The sequence below is a fragment of the Perognathus longimembris genome, chromosome 1 (genome assembly GCF_023159225.1).
Source record: "Perognathus longimembris pacificus isolate PPM17 chromosome 1, ASM2315922v1, whole genome shotgun sequence".
Lineage (NCBI taxonomy): Eukaryota > Metazoa > Chordata > Mammalia > Rodentia > Heteromyidae > Perognathus > Perognathus longimembris.
In genome coordinates this window covers 35,047,771-35,066,860 of record NC_063161.1, presented here as the reverse complement: position 1 = coordinate 35,066,860, position 19,090 = coordinate 35,047,771, and the positions used below count along the sequence as shown (strand labels likewise).

At 37.5% G+C, this 19,090-nt stretch overlaps 1 protein-coding gene across 1 annotated transcript in view; it reads left to right on the top strand.

The window, feature by feature from the left end:
• Positions 1 to 19,090, top strand: part of Lgr5 (leucine rich repeat containing G protein-coupled receptor 5) — a 111,774-nt gene that overhangs the window by 54,965 nt on the left and 37,719 nt on the right. Inside the window, exons 3-4 of the mRNA XM_048359449.1 lie at positions 5,952 to 6,023; positions 12,077 to 12,148. Coding sequence (XP_048215406.1) covers positions 5,952 to 6,023; positions 12,077 to 12,148 — 144 coding nt within the window. The remainder of the gene's footprint in view (positions 1 to 5,951; positions 6,024 to 12,076; positions 12,149 to 19,090) is intronic.

Genomic DNA, 19,090 nt, shown 5'->3' with positions numbered 1-19,090 from the left:
ATATCTGATATTGTAGGTGTACATCTACTGACAAGAAACTATTTTGAAAAGGACCTAACCCTCTGCCTCCCTTTCTTTTTTCTTTAGTATCGCTTTCACTTTCTCAATTCCTATAAAATGTAGATGGTCCTTAGATTTCTCATTTCCCCACTTAATCTTGATGTGTCCTTTCTCATCGCTTTTTACTTTCTCCATTCAACATGTATCCATGTGTGTGTACATGAGTGTGTGTGTGTGTGTGTGTGTGTGTGTGTGTGTGTGTGTGTAGCAACTGGGAACCATTAGGAACCACCTGTGGAACAATAGATAACATAAATATCAGTAGACCTGGGACTGGTGGCTCATGCTTGTAATCCTAACTACTCAGGAGGCTGAGATCTGAAGATTGTAGTTCAAAGCCAGCCTAGGCAAGAAAGTCCATGAGATTGTATCTCCAAGTAAGCCCCCAAAAAGCTGAAAATGGATCTGTGGCCCAAGTGGTATAACACTACCACTTGACGTTGTTTCCAAAGACAGCTGGCCATAGTGCTGTAGTATTAGAAACATGGTATTAGAAATAGCTCCCTGGGTAGCTAGGATGATGGGTGGGAGCCATCAATTGCCAGCTAATTTTAGCTACTTTATTTTGGGGTAATATCTTTTGAAATGAGAATATTTTTACCCTTCACAAGGAAATAAAACTTTCCACAAATTTCACATTTTCATGATAGTTTAACAGTAATTATCTAGGTGAATTTCTTATTACTATTATCTTTAGTTGTACAAAGAGGTTTCAATTCAACAAGTCCATTTATGAGTACAATGCATCTTGATAATGTCACCCCTTACAACATTTTCCCCCATCCCTCCAACTCCATTCAATTTATATTCAGGTGAATTATAGCCTAGAAGAGTAAAGAGAAATTCAGAAATAGTAACAGAACTACTGAAATCAGTATTAGGAAGAGAAGAAAAACTGTACCCCAAACTGGAAATATTCATCCAGGTCTCCAGTATGCAAATTGAAAAGTGGGAGAAGGGGGGCTGGGAATATGGCCTAGTGGTAAAGTGCTCACGTTGTATACATGAAGCCCTGGGTTCGATTCCTCAGCACCACATATATAGAAAAAGCCGGGAGTGGAGCTGTGGCTCAAGTGGTAGAGTGCTAGCCTTGAGCAAAAAGAATCCAGGGACAGTGCTCAGGCCTTAAGTTCAAGCCCCAGGACTGGCAAAAACAAAACAAAATAAAAATGGGAGAAAGATTACTTCCGTCTTATGACAGCCCTCATAAGATGACTTTGTAGAGGTTTGACCATAAAGCATTCATTTCTAGTAACCAGCATGAATTTTTCAAGCAGTCTGAAATGTCTTGCTTAAAAGCACAGAATTACAAGATTTGAATTTATTCTGTTCTGCTTGGTGAAGTAGCTCTGTGATTGCGAAACAAGACTGTTTAATGAAAGTGGGAACATGACAGCTTTTCACTTTCTGTCAAACCTTCCTGAGCTTTGGTGCCTTCATCTGCAAAAGGTAGACAAGAGTAACCCTGACCTCCTTCACTGATTTAACTTATGAGAAAGATCTTCATTAAATGTTAGTAGTGATATACCATAATAAAGGAATCTTACAATAAACAAGAAGAAAAAGGGAAAGAAGAGAAAATAAGAAGAGAATGCTTGTGGCTCGTGCCTGTAATCTTCCCTAGACTGAGATCTGCGAATCAAAGTTCAAACCCAACCCAGGAAGAAAAGAGGAATATGCAAACTGTCTACTGTAATTTAATGACTTTTTTCTCTTTTTATGGCAATTAAGTCATTCAAACTAAACAGGCTAGTAAATGTGAGACATGTGGAGTGATATTCTGTGGAAAATAGTTGTTATCATATAAAAAGCCATATTTTGTATTAGGTATCACCTTACTGAAGAAATGGAGATAAAAGAGATAGTCCCAGAAAACAATACTTTTAGAAACAATGTTTTAATTCAGCCAAATATTATGTGGGTCTCTAGGATTGGAATCTGTTAGTTCAAATCATCACAAGTACAGTTTGAGTACTGTGTACATAAACAAGGAAAACCTCACATTCAAATGTTTTTCCCTACAAAGTCTTTTCCCCTGTAATTTATACGAATTTAGGTTTTAAAGCTACTAAAAAGCACCTTTACGAGGTAAAGAAATAAAAGAGAAATTACTTTCTTAAATTAATATGTTTGTCAATGGGACAGATCTACCACCAAACCAGCCCAAACAATAGCTAATAATACACCATAAATTTTCTTGCTTTGAGACAATGTCCTGATCTCACAGACCAGTAGCTCCATGGACTCATCTCTGAATACAGACTCATGGATTCTGAGAGTCCCTACCCAGAAAAGAAAAATGGTACATGCAAAGTGAGTGAAGGAAAGAGTCCCTGTGTATTCACTCTGACAAGCAGAGGAAAAGGTTTTCTTTTTCTCCTTTCCTTTTCAAATTCGGTGTCTCAAAAAAAACATCAAAATAATGAGTTGAAATCTGTGTTCTAAAATCTGCCATGTCACTGCTGAATCACACCTGTAAACGCGTTACAGACATTTGAATGAAATGATAGATACTAATCACAGATCTAGTCACATCACTCCTCAATTCAAAGTCCATACGGGAGTCTCAGACACCCTGTATGGCTTGGGCAGCTCTCTATTTTCTCCCTTGGTCATTCCACTCTAGCCATTCTGGCACCCTGCAACTTGTAGAGCATACCAGGAAGGCTCCACCCTCAGGGATTTGCTCTCTTGTCCTCTCTTCCTGAGAACTCAGACCCCTGTTGAAAGGCCCCTTAGACATCCTGTCTAAGATAACCACCCTCCCCACAGCGAATGCCTATTGCTACCAGACTCTTTGCCTTGATTTGTTGTTTTCTTCAGAGAATTTTTCATGTTTCACTTATCTTCTTATTTAATGACTATTTGCTCACATTTGAATGAAACCCACTAAGAGGAAAAGGCTATGTAAGCCAAGTATTCACTGCTATGTCACTATCATATAAGTAATCTCAGCACAGAGCAGGTCCTCAATAAGGTCTTGTTGGATATAAAAGGATAGTATGAAAGAACAATAAAACTGTATTTCTTCCCAACTTGAGCCACCATTAGAACAGCAGCAGGCAAGGCTGTGCTAGTTCAGGTGTGCCGACTTCAAGCTAGCAGTAGAAAGATGAAAGGGAAAAAGAGCAAAGACAGTGAATGTGGAGGATTGAAACAGCTTTGTAAACATGATTTCTTAATGCCAGCATCCAGGCAGGTGTGATACATCCTTGCCAGCTAAATAATCCTTCAATCATCAACCTGTTTGCAGAAGATAACACCTGTGTTATCAGCCCAGACTGATTCAGTTATACAACCAAAACAGACTTCAGGACTTCTGGACTGTTGGGCTCCACAAAGTTATCCAGGGGCCCAGGATATATCCATCTTCTTTTACTGTTCTTCATCATCCACAGAATGGTCTCCTTTACAGAATCATTGATGCTCTCATCACTGGTACAAGACAGTGGAAGCAGAGGAATTTGGAAATAAAAAAATTCCTTTTAAGGAATGATGCAAAATCTTTACCTAGCACTGTTGATTACCATGTACCATGTTTAAGTGCACAAAAGACTAGAAAATAAGACCTTCACAGATGGCCATGTTCTCTGCTGAAATGCTGTATAGGGATATCTATTCTAGAAGAAGGGACTGGGTACATTGGGACAGTTAGCTGTCTCTGCTTCTTCAGTGATTATTTGAATGCTACAGAGACACCCATTTTGTTTGACACTGTTTAAGACTCTAGAGTAGATAATTGAGACACTCTCCAGTCACTGTGTCATAGTTTCATAGGATAGGCAAACAGTAAAACATTAGGCAGACTGTAAGACCCATAATCCAACCACAAGCAGCTACCCTAAAGGGGCCCAAACTGGAAATATCAAGAGTCTCAGAAATGAAGTCGCTTTGAGACAGGGAAGGGAGTAGAGGAAAGCATTTCCTGAAGCAAAGGAATATACAAGAGAAAGCAGACAACAAGCCGCAGGGCCTGGCTTAGCTCCACCATAAAGGAAGATGTGGGAGAAGAGGCAGGGGACTTCTTTCCATTTTCTTTTCATCTGGCATGGGAACTGACAGTAGGTTTTGAGTGGAACAGTGATAGAATCAAAGTTGGATGTACAAAGACCATCACTGAATACAGAGTGAGTAGGAGTAGCACAGACTGAATGTAGGGAGACCAGGTCAGAGGGTTTCTTTCTTTTGCTTTTAATTATTTATTATCAACAAATGTCTGTGGTTACATTTTAACATGTCCATTTATGTGTGCAGTGCATCTTGAGCAATATCACCTCTTCTATCATTCTCCCCACTTCCTCTTACCCCTTCCTCCACCATCACGCCAAGTTATCCATTTCCTTATTTACGTACAGACATATATGCTGTATTGACTGTATTCATCCATTGTATCCTTTACCCTCATCCTCTATCCTTCCACAATCCCCTTTTGGTCTCCCCTGGAACAGTGCCTAAGCTCTGTGTTTAAGCCCCAATACTAGCATACACAGATAAAAGTAGACATGTAAGGCCATTAGGCCCTTCAGGAAAAGCACTGGCCAAATGGATCAACTACTCCACCCCTAACCCTCATCTCCATCCACAGAAGACAGATGTGGCTTAATTTTCACTGGTACCCACTGTTCTAGGATGTGATCCACTCCTTCAAAGATTCTGTGCTGTTCTGAGTCATGTTATTGTTCTTTGGTTTTCTGTTTTATGGGACCATCAGACATATTGGTTTATGGCTTGGATGTAGCTGTTGAATAACTACAGAACCAGATGTTTGGTGTGAATACCTAATTGATCTTTTTCAATATTTTGTCACCTCAATTGTTTTCCACTTAAAAAATAATATGAAGATGTTATAACACTTTAAAATGTTAACCGTAGTGTCAAAATTTTCCATTAAATAATCCATTTCATCATCTACCATTCTAAACTGTTTCTATTTTTTAAGCCATTGCTTGAGTAAAGCATGTAAAGTTCCTCCATCATTTTCATTAAAAAAATTGATGGTCTACATTCTTATTTCATAAACTTAATAAGAAAATCAATTTCATGGTAGAACTGCAACCAAAATAGTCTGAGGATTTGTTTACTCATGCTTGTAAAGAATAGTTGTAAAACTTGTGTGAGTCACATTCTGACATTACAATTTTTCTGCAAATTATGCTGTGGTATTAGTGTTTGTTAAAAAATGTTAGAGACAGATATAGCTATATAGATACATAAATACTGTTAGAAGCTATTAGATGTATTTTTGTAAATATTGCTACTTAGGAAAAATGCCAACATGTCTTTTATTTATTTATTTTTTTTGCCAGTCCTGGGACTTGAACTTAGGGCCTGGGCACTGACCCTGAAATTCTTTTGCTTAAGGCAAGCACTCTACCACTTGAGCCACAGTGTCACTTCCAGCTTTTTCTCTTTTATGTGCTACAGAGGAATTGAACCCAGGGCTTCATGCATGCTAGACAAGCACTCTACCAATAAACCACATTCCCAGCCCATTGCCAACATTTCTATCTTAAAAAATTACAGAAGCCGAGCTCTGGTGCCTCATGCCTATAAGCCTATCTACTCAGGGGTAGAGATCTAAAGACTGTGGTTCAAAGCCAGCTAGGCAGGAAACTCTGTGAGAAAGTCCATGAGACTCTTATCTCCAATCAACCATCAGAAAACTGGAAGTAGAGCTGAGGCTCAAAAGTGGTAGAGCACGAGCCTTGAGCAAAAGAGCTCAGGGACAGCACCCACCCAGGCCCTGAGTCAAACTCCACAAATGACCAAACGTTTCTGTAAAATGTAAGAAAACAAGGTTATTACTTTGAGCATATTTTATACTGTATGTAACATTGTAATGACTAAATTAATTCTCCCCTCCCCCTCTCTCTTTCTATAAAAACCCACAGACGTCTTGCTGGAAATGCTTTAACATACATTCCCAAGGGAGCATTCACTGGCCTTTACAGTCTTAAAGTTCTGTAAGTAAACTGAGTATTAATTGGGTGTATTTCTGATTTTAATGTCAAATGTCTGCTTGTTAGCTTGTAAATACTGAGGCCCTCTAATAAACTATTAGCTCCTTGAAATAATTCATTTAAACTCAAGTCTACCTGCCTTGATACCGTTGGACCATATTACAATTGGCAACATGAATGTATGAAAAGGAAATCCTCTTCCCTTTTTTAAACTTTAAGATTGAAAATAGGCCACCTCTAAATAACCACCTTACCAGCCAGAGCTTTTGAAAAAATATTTCTATTTCTCTTTATGTTGTGAAGTTGAGGGAATTTTGTGAATGATTTTGGTCACTGAGTGCATAAATCACTATAATGTGGACATCATATGACCACAGAATCAACTCAGTTTGGAAGTTTGTTTCCTTCTGATGCACTCACTGCTAAGGAACTCTTAATACTGAGATCGTGTTCCACTTGAGGGTAGATATGGAGCAGCCTAGGGCTCTGTAAGTTAAGAACTCGATCAATGTTAATGTGCATTTCATTGGCCCGAGAGATATGAGCTACTAAAAGAAGCAGTTTAATTGAATGTAACATTTTGTGAAAAGTTAACTTCAGTTCGAGAAGAACTATTGTTGAGTCTGCTTTAGGTGGTTGGGTTTGGTTTCCCTTCTTTCATCTGTATGATCTTTGTTATTAAGCATAAATATTTTAGGTTGTCTTATGGCCAAACCCCAATATGGATACATTATATGGTTAAATTCTGAATTGTAGCACTAGGTCAAATGAACCTGTGTCTCCAGAAGCCAGCCAAATATTTGGTACCATTTAAAAGGCAAGGTTACTAGGCACTGTGGCTCACATCTATAATCCTAGCTACTCAGGTAGCTGGTAGCTGAAGATTGCAGTTCAAAGCTAGCTGAGGCAGGAAAGTCTGTATGACTCTTATCTCCAATTGACCACCAAAAAACTGGAAGTGGCGCTGTGGCCCAAAGTGATAGAGCACTAGCTTTGAACAAAAGAGTCCCTAGCCTTGAGTCAAGCTCCACTACTGGAAAAAAGAAAAAAAGAAAAAAGAAAAGAAATACAATAAATAAAATAAAAATAAAAGGCAAGTTTAGAGAAAAAACATCTAAAGAGATTTTTTTTCTATGTCAAATTATGTACCATCATACAGTCTGGATGTTTATAAAATAAATATACTATGATTAATAATTTAAATTCACTTAACAAAATGTATCCTCTGAGGATACTTCATGTTTATGTGTGTAAGGGTATGTACAGCCATCATAATTTTATTTGAAATACGAAAATATAAATGCATATAAATTATATAACAAGAGCATATATTAGTTATATTAAAACTCTTTTGATTGCACAAAAATATAATTTAAATCATTGAATTCTTATATCTGGGTCAGTTCAGGTTCTGTATGTTTTCCACATTATAATTTCTTCTGGTTATATCACTGTTTATTGCTAATTGCGCCATATTTCTCTTGAATATTTCCCATGATGCACTAAGCTCCATGTAATTAGATATAACATCTGTTTTTGTCACTGATACATCCCCAACTAATAGAATAGTACCTGTCTCATAGCATGCACTCAGTGAATATTCGTGAAATTAATAGTTCAGAAAAAATAATGGAGCTTTAGACTTATCAACATTTTCTTCAATATATATAACATCGAGCCAGTGTTACAAGTTTATTTATGGAATACTATTTACTAAACAAAAACATGTGCTTTCATGTGTTGATATGAGTTTCTACTTGAAAGCACCTTTATTTATCCATAATACTTTGCACAGATTTTGCTGCTCCCCATGGTACATTTTGCCTAGACACTCTGAAAAGTATTCACCTAATCTGATGGAGAAATGAAAATCATAGGCACTATGATGATTTGGATATGAACAGCTTGGTCCTAGTATGGTAGTGTTGAGGGTGGTGGGACTTTTAAAAGGTAAGGCTTAGCAGAAGGCTGCTATGGCATTGGAAGTGTCTTCTCAGACAGGATTAATGTAGCTTTCATCAGGACCCTGGTTAGTTCCTAAGGCTTCCAATTGTTAATAGAAAGAGCAACCATATCTGCTGACTCTCTTTTGCTTCCTGTCATACCATAAGATTGCTCTTGCACCCCTCCCTCCGCCATTGTGATGCATCCTTCCTGAAACCTCCACCAACCAGAAGCTGAACAGAATAGGCAAGCCAATCTTTGACTATCAGCCTCCATAGCTACAAGCTAAATAAGTTCTCTTTCCTTTTAAAAACGACCTAGCCTCAGATATTTTGCTATAGCAACAAGAAAGCAGTCTAAGACAATAGGATATTCCTCAAGCTTAACCACTTCCACCAGCATGAGGCTATCAATTGTCACTCTATTCAGCAAATGGTTTTGACTGCCTCTGCTTCACTCTACTTCTTCTTATTTAGTCATGATGAGGGAATAAAAAACAAGAAACAAAAAAAATCATACATTTTGAGATACATGAGAATGTTGTATGAAATAGTGAACATCTTAAGCATTGTAAGAAAGTAAGTTAAAAAAATATAAAGTCATCCTTTATCTCTAAAGAAAATGTTTTTATTCCTTTCTTGCCCACATGGAAATGATTTTTTTTAAGTCCAAGCTAGATATACAGACCAATAGAACATATCTATATGTCCTGCTTTTATTCCATGGAGTCAGTAAGGACTACTTGCAAAAGAAATCAGCAGCTATGTGAAGGCTTTCTGTTTTAACTGCACTCTGCAGTGCTATAAACCCTTTGATTGTTTTGTCTCCTGCTGAAATGTCTTAAACAAAAACAGAGTTTTCTAATTAACTCACTGGAGACTTATAAGGACATACTAGAGAAAATTCACTCTTGTTTTGTCATTTAAAAATAATTAAACAAGAGATTTTTAGATAGGGAGTGATTGGGTCTTAATTGATTTTTTTAAAGTTGTATCTTGGATTTTTTTACTCATAGCTATAGCTGAAATATTAAATCACTGAAGTTTGAGAACCCCTGTTTGTGTAGTCTCAGTTTCCTCTGGCTCAATTAAAATGTCACCTTCAGTGCCATCCCACAATGCTATTCGATTTGAGAAATGATTTATTAGGAACATAAAAAGATACACCCTTCATTTGGACACTAACCACACAGCCATCACAGTCAGTCTGTAGATAGGTCTCACCACTGAGCACTGAGGCATGGAAAGGTCAGGTGATTTCCCTGGGGCCATACAGGCCATACAAGGCAGAAGTGGTCAGCTATACACATTACCATTGCCTATGTCAGAGGACCTTGTGCATTGAGCAAATACTGCTCAAGAGCATACTGCCCAGTGCTACAAGAAATACACCAAAACATACCTGGGGTTGACTCTCAGCCAGATGATTAATGAAAACTAACTTCACTTGTAGAGGTGAGGGAGCAGGCACATTGTTTCTGCAATCCAAGTACAGGTCTGTGACCTTACAAATTAAAATTTCCTCCCATTTTCTACTTTCTTGAAATAGTCTTCTGCCTCAGGCTTATACAGACCATGAAACACTAAAGAAAAAAAAATGCAGCAGGATTATTATGTTGTAAACATTTATGAAGTAGGTAGCAACATATAAGGAATCTAATGGAATTTTTTCCCATGCTATTCCTGCCCTTTACCCCCAACCCTTGCTGTTAAGAGTGATATTTTTATTTCATTGTTGCCAAGTGTTACCACTCCATAATCTCCATATTCTAGAAAAAGCTGCTCAACCTAGGAGAGCAAAGGCAGAAACACTTCCGGTCGGGGGGGTGGGGGGTAGGGTCTGTTTATATCAAAATAGGGCCATAAATAACATGGGAGAAAAATCTTTAATAGCCCCTACAATTATCCTTATTTGAATTTTATGTAGGCAACCACCACACTAATCCTTTTTTGTAAAATGTCAAATAAAAGAATAAAGAATGTAGAGTAAAAAAAAATTATTCATACACTGTGATGGGAATGTAAACTAGTGTAACCACTATGGAAATCAAAATGGAGATTCCCCAGAAAATGAAAAAAATAGACCCATCTTATAATTCCACTATACTACTACTCTTGGCTATAAATCTAAGGAAGTATAAATTAATATACCAGAATAACCTACATACCCATGTTAATTGAAGTTCTGGTTACAATAAACAAATTGGAATCTGGTGAAGTGCCCAGAAATTGATTAATGGATAAAGAAAATGATACATATAACATGAAATATTACTCAGATATAAAGAAAAATTAAATCATATTATTTGCAGGGAACTGGAGGTCATCATGTTGAGCAACATAAGCCAAATTCAAAAATACATTTTTGCTTATTTGTGTAGACCTAAAATATTTACATCCATATACAGATAGATAATTTATGCACCCCTAGATAGATATCTACATATATATGATACTATATATGCATATATATAGCATAACTATAACTGTGGAACTATAAAGAAGATGAAGTGGGGAGAGGGAAAGAGGAAGGATGAATAATACCAGAATACCTTGAGTTTATTTATGAAGATACACAAGGAAACTCATTTAAAGCTGAAGAATAAGTCGGGTATTAGTGGGTCACTCTACAATCCTAGCTACTTGGGAGGTTGAGACCACCCCGGGCAGGAAAGTCCCTAAGACTCTTATCTCCAATTAATCTCAGAAAAGCTGGAAATGGCCCTGTGGCTCAAGTGGTAAAATGCTATCCTTGAGCAAAAAGAGCCCAGGGACAGCTCCTGGGACCAGAATTTAAGCCCCAGGACTGAAAAAAAAAAAAAAAAAAAAAGACTGAAGAACAATAGAAGATAAAGGAGATAGAAAAAGGGTCTAGTCTTACATGGGAAATACTATGGTGAAACTCCTTTTTACAAGTAGCATATGCTAATATATGCATATTATATATATATATTATATATGACAGGAAAATAAACAACCTCAATTGAGGGTAAGTACAAGCAGGAGCAAAGAGGACAGAGAGAGTAAATAAAGGTGAATATTGTCAAACTTCCTTAGATACTTGTACATGTGAAAATATAACAATGAAACACACTGAAATAGTTTTAAGAAGTAGAGAGGGCTGGGAATATGGCCAAGTGGTAGAGTGCTTGTCTCATACACATGAAGCCCTGGGTTCCATTCCTCAGCACCACATATATAGAAAAAGCTGGAAGTGGCGCTGTGGCTCAAGTGGTAGAGTGCTAGCCTTGAACAAAAAGAAGCCAGGGACAGTGCTCAGGCCCGAGTTTAAGCCCCAGGACTGGCAAAAAAAAAAAAAAAAGTGAGAGAGAAGGAGAATGACAGAGAGAGTGAATTTGATGGGGCACATTAAATTCATATGTGGAAATATCATAAAACTCTTGGCACAGTGAATATATGCTAGGAATGAATTTTTAAAGCATTAAATAAGCTTCTCATCAAACTTAAAACTGTATCATGTTTTCAAGCCCTCCGGAGCCACCTCAGGGTCTCTCTCACCCGCCCCCCCTCACTCAATGGTATTCCTTTAACAAGTCAAGAAAGACACCAGTTTAGGCTCTTGCTCTCTCATTCTTCCCTCTTACTCAATACTCTTCTCAGATATTCACAGGACTGGCTCTTTAACTCAACTCTGGGTCTACTCAAATACCTCCTCTTCAAAGAGACCATCCCTGAACCACCTTTAAAATAAAACTTTTAGATTGGGGGGAGGGGAGGGGAAAGATGATAAAAAGGGTGACATTGATCAAAATTTATTGCACTCATAAACTGACTTGTGAACAACCCCTTTTACAACTTCTTAAGGGCAATTCCTAAAAGAACAGTCTAAAAATATTTAAGTAAATTAAAATTTTCACCCTATTACCATCTATCCCAAACCCATAATTTGCTTGCTATTCAAAGGACTTCTCCTTGCAATATGCTATATATTTGTTTCCTTTTCATTAGCTATAATTCCTCCATGGGAATTTAAGTTCCTAGAAGCCCTGGCCTTGCCTGATGCTCTACTGTTTCTCTGACAGTACCTGTTACATTGTGGTCAATTGTTGTTAATTTTATTTAACATCTTTCTTCCTTTGTTTTAACACACAGTATGCTACAGAACAATCAGCTAAGACAGGTACCCACGGAAGCGCTACAGAACTTACGAAACCTTCAATCGCTGTAAGTATGTTAATCATTGCAAAAAACATAGTCAAAATTGATTTGGGAAGATCTCTGAGATGTACAATTGAATACTGTACTTTGTCCTGTGATAAAGGTGATAGCTAAATAGTCCGTGATAATCTAGCTAAATAGTCCGTGATAATCCATAGGACCAATAATGCCTCATATTTTCCTAAAACACTGTGAGTGTAGAAGCCCAGGTACTAGAGTTTAGGGTACCAAGGCAGATATTTCATTGTAACACCCTCAATCAGAAGCCTCAGAAATGTTCATGTCTCAGGACAATCTACTTCACAATCTTGTCTTTTATTCCACTTAACACTCTTGTTTTGAGTTCAATCAGAAACAATTCCTTTAGGGCTGGGAATGTGGCATAGCAGTAAAGTGCTTGCCTAGCATGCATGAAACCCTGGGTTCAATTCCTCAGCACCACATAAATAGGAAAAGCCAGAAATGGCACTGTGGATCAAAAGGTAGAGTGCTAGCCTTGAGCAAAAAGAAAGCCGGGACAGTGCTCAGGCCCTGAGTACAAGCCCCAAGACTAGCCAAGAGAGGCGGGAGGGAGGGAGAGAGAAACAATACTTTCTTTTTTAAGTGAGAAAATTAGATGGTTCAATCTAGACACCTTGGTGTCTTCCATTTGTTTTATCTTTAAGATTGTCTGGGCTGCTTGTAATTGAATACTTTGAAAAAGAAAATTTAGGATTTTTTTCTTCTTCATTCTAGCAGCAAGCAATTGGAAAATGAAGTTAAAATAATACCCTTTTAAAATAATAATAATACCCTTTTAAAAATCATCAGAAATGAAAATATTGGCCAAGGGTGGTGGTTACTCACTTGGCACATACCAGAGGATCCTGGTTCCAGACTAACTGGGGCAAAAAGTTCATAAGACCCATAAGATCTTAACCAACAAAAGTTAGGCACAGTGGGGTGTCTTTGTCATCATAGCTATATGGGAAGCATACTTAGTAGGATCATAATCCAGTCTAGTCTTAAATTTTAGATTCTATCTGAAAAATAAATAAGTCCAAATGGGTCAAGGCTGTTACTCAAGTGGCAAAGTACTTCAGGACTGCAGCTTAAAAATATATATTTAGAGTAATCACAGTCCAACAAAATGAATACCACCAAGAAACTGGTATTTGAAAGGTATGGGAGGAAGTCAAAGGGAGGGGACTAGAGAAATGAAGAGAGGAAAGAGAAGGAGAAGAATGTAGTGGTACTGCTTACACTGCAACTTCACACAGTACCCAAGATCCTCAATATGAATCTATTGGCCATCTCCCCAAAGTGCAAGTTGTAGCTTTCTAACAGGCATAAGTGGCTTTCTGATCTAGCTTATATCGGAGTTACTCATGCTGTCTCATTCATCTGGGGAGAAAAGGAGGCACCGGTAACATCTGCATGTTTGAGAAGGAGGCTCAGATTGTGAGCTTCTTGTGAATGCATGAAAAGTGTCCACTTTTATCTTGATTGCCTCCGAAAACAAGAAGTAATGCCATTGCTTCCTTCATCAAAGTGTATTTTTCTAACACTTAACTTGGCTGTGACCTAATAGCACTTAAAGGTGTTTTGCCTTTTTCCTGCTGTGCTAAATGGATGATTGGATGAATAGCAATAAAAAAGTAGATGTACACAGGGTCATATGCATATATACACAAAGAAATTCCATGAACTACACTACATGCAGAGGAGGAGTCTAATGGTGCAACTCCTATGAACAACTAACTTACAGTCTAACAAAATAAATACCAGGAGTGGGTATTCATTGGTGTTGCTGGGGGAAGAAGGTTAGGAAGAGGGAGAGTAGAAGTGAATACAGTAATCCTATTATTTGTACCTATATGAAAATGTAGCCAGGCAACTTGAAGGGATGGGTGAGGTTGGGAGAGTCAGGGTAGAATGATGAGAGAGATGATACTGATCAAGACAATATTATACTCATAAACTGACATTCTGAATTAAAACCCCTTTGTATAAATAAATTTTAAAAAGAATGTAGTAGTAATATTCAATGTATGTCCTATGAAATTAAGAAACTTGAGGGTTGGTTTAAGCAGAAAGAGGGGAACGGTAAAAGCAGTGACACTAGGCAAGATGCATTGTATTCATAAACTGATCTGTTGAATGATAACTATTTTGTACAACTACTTAAAGATAATAAAAATGTATTTTTAAACCCCAAGAATTAGAGTTAAACTTAAAAAAAGAGATATGTGACCCAGACATTGAAAACTTCCAAACACGCCAATACAAATTCAAAAAATCAAAACAAATCGTGAAGAAAAAAAAAATCCCTATGTTCTTGCCTAGAAAAACAGTATTCATAAGATGTCATTTTCCTTATGTCTATCCATAGATTCAATTAAATTCCAGTCAAAATCCTGACAAGCACTTGGCAGAATTTAACAAGCTGATTTGAAAATTGATGTAGAAGCCCAAGTAACCTAGAATAGCCAAAGATAACTATGAAGGAAAAAAAATGGAGCAAAACTGGATGACTTAGAGTATTTGCTTTCAGACTTAATCACACATGGCTAGAAGAAATGGAGAACAAATTTTCTAAACTCTGAAGACACATCAAGGTCCTTCCTCCAAATCACAGAACTAAGATCTCTTTCTGTCTACTGTTATACTACTGGACAGGTCTGCAGCCAAAGATGCCATCACTACACAGATACAAACCTAGTCACAAATGATCTTAAAATACACACACACCCTTTTCATACCACACACACACACACACACACACACACACACACACACATTCACAGTGGAGTTGGTGTCCCTTCTCTGAATGCACATCTTCTCCATCAAGTTTCCCTCTCTCCCACATACTGAGTTTAAAAAAAAAAAAAACAGAATAAATATACATAAGTATTCCTCACCAAAAAGAACATTCTCACCAGTTAGTTGTTTTGGAACTTGGATTATAAGCAATTGTTTTCAATGATTCCTAGGCAAGTACATAGCACCACTGTTTTGCAAATCATCCTCTCGTGTATGCTTACAATATACTGAATGATTTCTGACACATAGATGTATAATGTAGTCTATAATTTCACTTCCTCCAGAATACCTCACTTATCTCACAAAATACTGCTTTCTAGTCTTAAATGAAGGAAGGAAATAAATGCATAAGAAGTCAAGTGAACATTGCAGGCTGTAGTTAAAAACCTTCATAAGAAATCCATTGGTTAATAATTACATATTGTTTGCTTAATGCCTTTTTACTGAGGTGACTGCAGAGAAAAGGGGAACGGGAGATTTGCAGATACTTTCATCCTTTGATCTTTTTCTTTCTTTCTTTCTTTGAATGAAAGAAAATCTGGGCTTGAGATCATTTGGAGCATTTTACTTACTCCAGTCAAACAAAGTGACTTCCTAGGTTTTCAGCAGCCTATAGATAAACAAGCCCACAAAGGTGCCTTTGTGCAGGGGATGGGCCTGTCGCATTTCCTTAATGACAGGACACTATGGCTCCTCTTTTGTTGCACAATCCTCTACCTGAAGGAAAGAAGCAGCAGCTGAAAAGCAAAAGTAGACTCTACTTGGACTGTCTATATGGGCACAGGGATCTGATGGCTAAATTGAAATCAAGATAATGACAGTGCCCAATAGGAACTTTAAACAGCTGCGAGGCAGGCAGCAGATAGAAGGATAAGGGTTGGTAACTAAAAGCCCCTATCGGCTGAAAGAAGATCACAAACAGAAGTGAACTCTTTGAAAAAGAGAAAACCATGAATCTTTTGTTCAATTGAACTGGGTGGTGCCTCTCCAATACAGGGGTCAGATTTAGTTTCTTGCCATCTAGATATTCACTGTTCACCAGGTGTCCCTGGGTTTCTGGTTCATGAAAAAAAAAAAAAACTTATGTGTTGAAACCTTAAAATGCATACATATATACATACATATTTATATATACATATAAACATATACATACATATATGTGTGTGTTCCTTGTGAAAAGGTCAGGGGAAAATTTTTGAAGATGATATTTGCTGTATCTGATAAGAAGCATCTAGGCAGATACTCAGGCAGCAGTTCACACTACTCTGTCCTAGCTGAGTGATGGAATGTTAATCTTGGTGCCTTATGCCCCAAGCACCAATAACGGCTGTGCAGACTGAGACACTGGCAAAGACTTTGTGTTAGAATGCCACTTTTTCACACTCATAATTTTTGTGATGCTTTGATACAAAAATTAAAATCTATCAGGAAGCACTTTAAACATGGGCTTAACTACAATCTCCATAGACCATATTGTTCCCACAGAAGGTGCCCTTGTCCTGAGTACATCAAGCCAGCTTTTAGCTGGGCAGGGCGGGGCTGGGGGCTGGTAAGTAAGTCCCTTTACAGTTTTACTGTTATCCTGGGCTTAAAGCCTTCCATTGTATTTCTCCTGTTCCCTTTAAGTAGTTCCAAAGTGAAAACATTCATTTTGAGTTTAATGATCATTGCCAACCTGCATACCTTATCCCTTCTCCATTCATGTTCCAAGCCATTAGCCCAGAACACAAAGACATTAGCTTTTTGCTGCTTCTGAATCATTAAGAGTAATGACATGACAAGGATATAAGACTCAGTTTCCTCCACCCTGCCAAGACCTGGGAGGCCTCCATGCAGTCACCAAATTCCCTCTCTGGCTGAGAGTCAGCCTTTAAAGGGACATTTTGCCCTGTACTATATGATTCGTCCCCTTTTTTACTCTCTCTTGAATTTGCTCTATTTTCTCATGCTTTATTTCATTGTATTATCCATTTACTCTCTAAGTAATATTCCACACCAGTCAGGGCCTTTAAGCTCATCGTGTCTATGAATACCTAGCATACCTAGCCTTGTAACCTCCAGTGGCGCTTCTCAGTGTTTCTTCAAGGAATGATCTGGCACCGAAAGCCTAGGCTGTACCACAGAACAATTAAAATCTGAGGATGTTTTCAAAGTAGTTACTATATAGTTAAGTGTTTCTTAAGGTGCAGACTAGGAGATCAGGCATCCTACTGGGTTCCCTCTGATGGTCTGCAAACTGTTTGACTGAATTCTTTTTAGACTTGAAATAACAACAAAATCCATACTTTGCGACCCAGCAGGAGCTAATAATGTACATAGGATAGAAATGTCAGGCTTTGCATTTAATTGAAAGTAGGTCACATCTGCCTCTTAATTCTATGGACAACCTAGGGTCAATAAAGTTTAGAGACCACATGTTGAGCTACCCTGCTATTCAAATGTGGTCCCATGGACCACCTGAGCTAGGCCAAACTTTGGGCTTCAGCTCAGCCCCCAACTTGTTCTTACTCAATAAGAAATCTTCATTTTAATCAAACTGTACATGATTCATATGAAAATACACTTCAGAAATGGACATTTTCAGTGTTCTGTTGCCTTGACCAACTGGTTTACAAGTAAAAAAAAAAAAAAAGAAAGTCTACTGAAATAGATCATTTGAACTCTTTGTTCCACCCATGTAGACTTGGCTTCATAGAATGAAGTTTAAGAAACTTGATATAGTGTGATTAGTAACCTTGCTGTGAAGAAGAGACAAATTGTACTCAAGTTGCAAGCGATCTAGTTTTCCATTTGCCCCACATAAACAAAAAAAATAGCTTGTTCATAATGAAAACACATAGGTACATTTGTGTTCTTTGAACTGTCTCCGGATGCTTACAAATTGCTCAGCTAAAAAGGAAGGACACAGAACCCTGTGCCAGAGCCTGGCCCTGTGCAGTATTTGCATTTGGCTTCTGACATGTCAATGACTGCCCAGACACCAAGTGGATTTTTGTAATGTAATCAAATATAACTTAATTTCCTTTCTGTTTTTTTGGAAGGGAATAGAAATGTAATCAGAATTCACAGTGAGTTGTATTTCACCAAGAAACATTTGGCATTGTAGAAATTTAAGGACTAGAGTCAGATTGCAGTGATTTGATGCAAACTCAAAAGTTAACTCTCTCACGCCCTCTTACCATTGTATTCGTAGTTAAGAAACTGAGCTATGAAAAAAAAAATCACTGCCTCATTTGTGATGGTTATTCATGGGTTTCAAGCATCTCACTGTCAAATATAAAATTCCAGATAAACAAAGAGAATTGCATATCCATATTTAACCAACTAATCAAAGTATTATTTAGTACAAGTATGACTTAACACTTATTATTTCATCCCAAATCTGCATTAGTGAAGCTAATATGTATAGTCACAAAGATTGGTAAGTAGGAAATGGAAAAAGAACAAAACCTATCTTTATTTCTCTATTCTCCAATTAGATAATATTCATCTTCAGGATATAGGATTCTATTTAAAACCCCAGTTGAATATAATCCCTGTCTAATGCAGGACTTGATCATATATTCTGTAATATTATTTACAAACTTACCAATTCCACCTATGGACCCAGTGAAATATCAATAATTTCATCCAGATTCTTCATAATGGATTTCTGTTTATAATCATCAAAGAAAGTAGAGAGAGTAAGCAAGATGAAGAGGTGAGGAGGAAGAGGCAGGGTTCAGTCCCAGCAGGAGTAAGGCAAGCTTAGGACCAGTGGTAGTTTCTCCTATTAATATGCAGAAGCTTCTTGGGTTTCAGGCCCTAGTTTCAGAAGGGGAAGGAAGTAACAAAAGACAAGGAAGCATAAGCAGACAAAAAAAAAAAAGAAAGAAAAGATGAGATAACCACAAGGGTGAGATTAAAGGATCAAGGGGTTTAAAAAACAAGAAATAGGTAACCTATTGGTAACATTATTCTTCATATTAAAATAGTCTCCAGAAAGAGAAGTCACAAGCATACACAATAAAAATATATTGTTGTATTCATCTGTTTTCTTTCTAAAGTATGCCAGCATATATATTATAGCACACTGGCATAGAGATGGAATGAAGTGTCCTAGAATGCAAGAGGGTAATGATTGCAGCTTATTTCATAGAACCACAT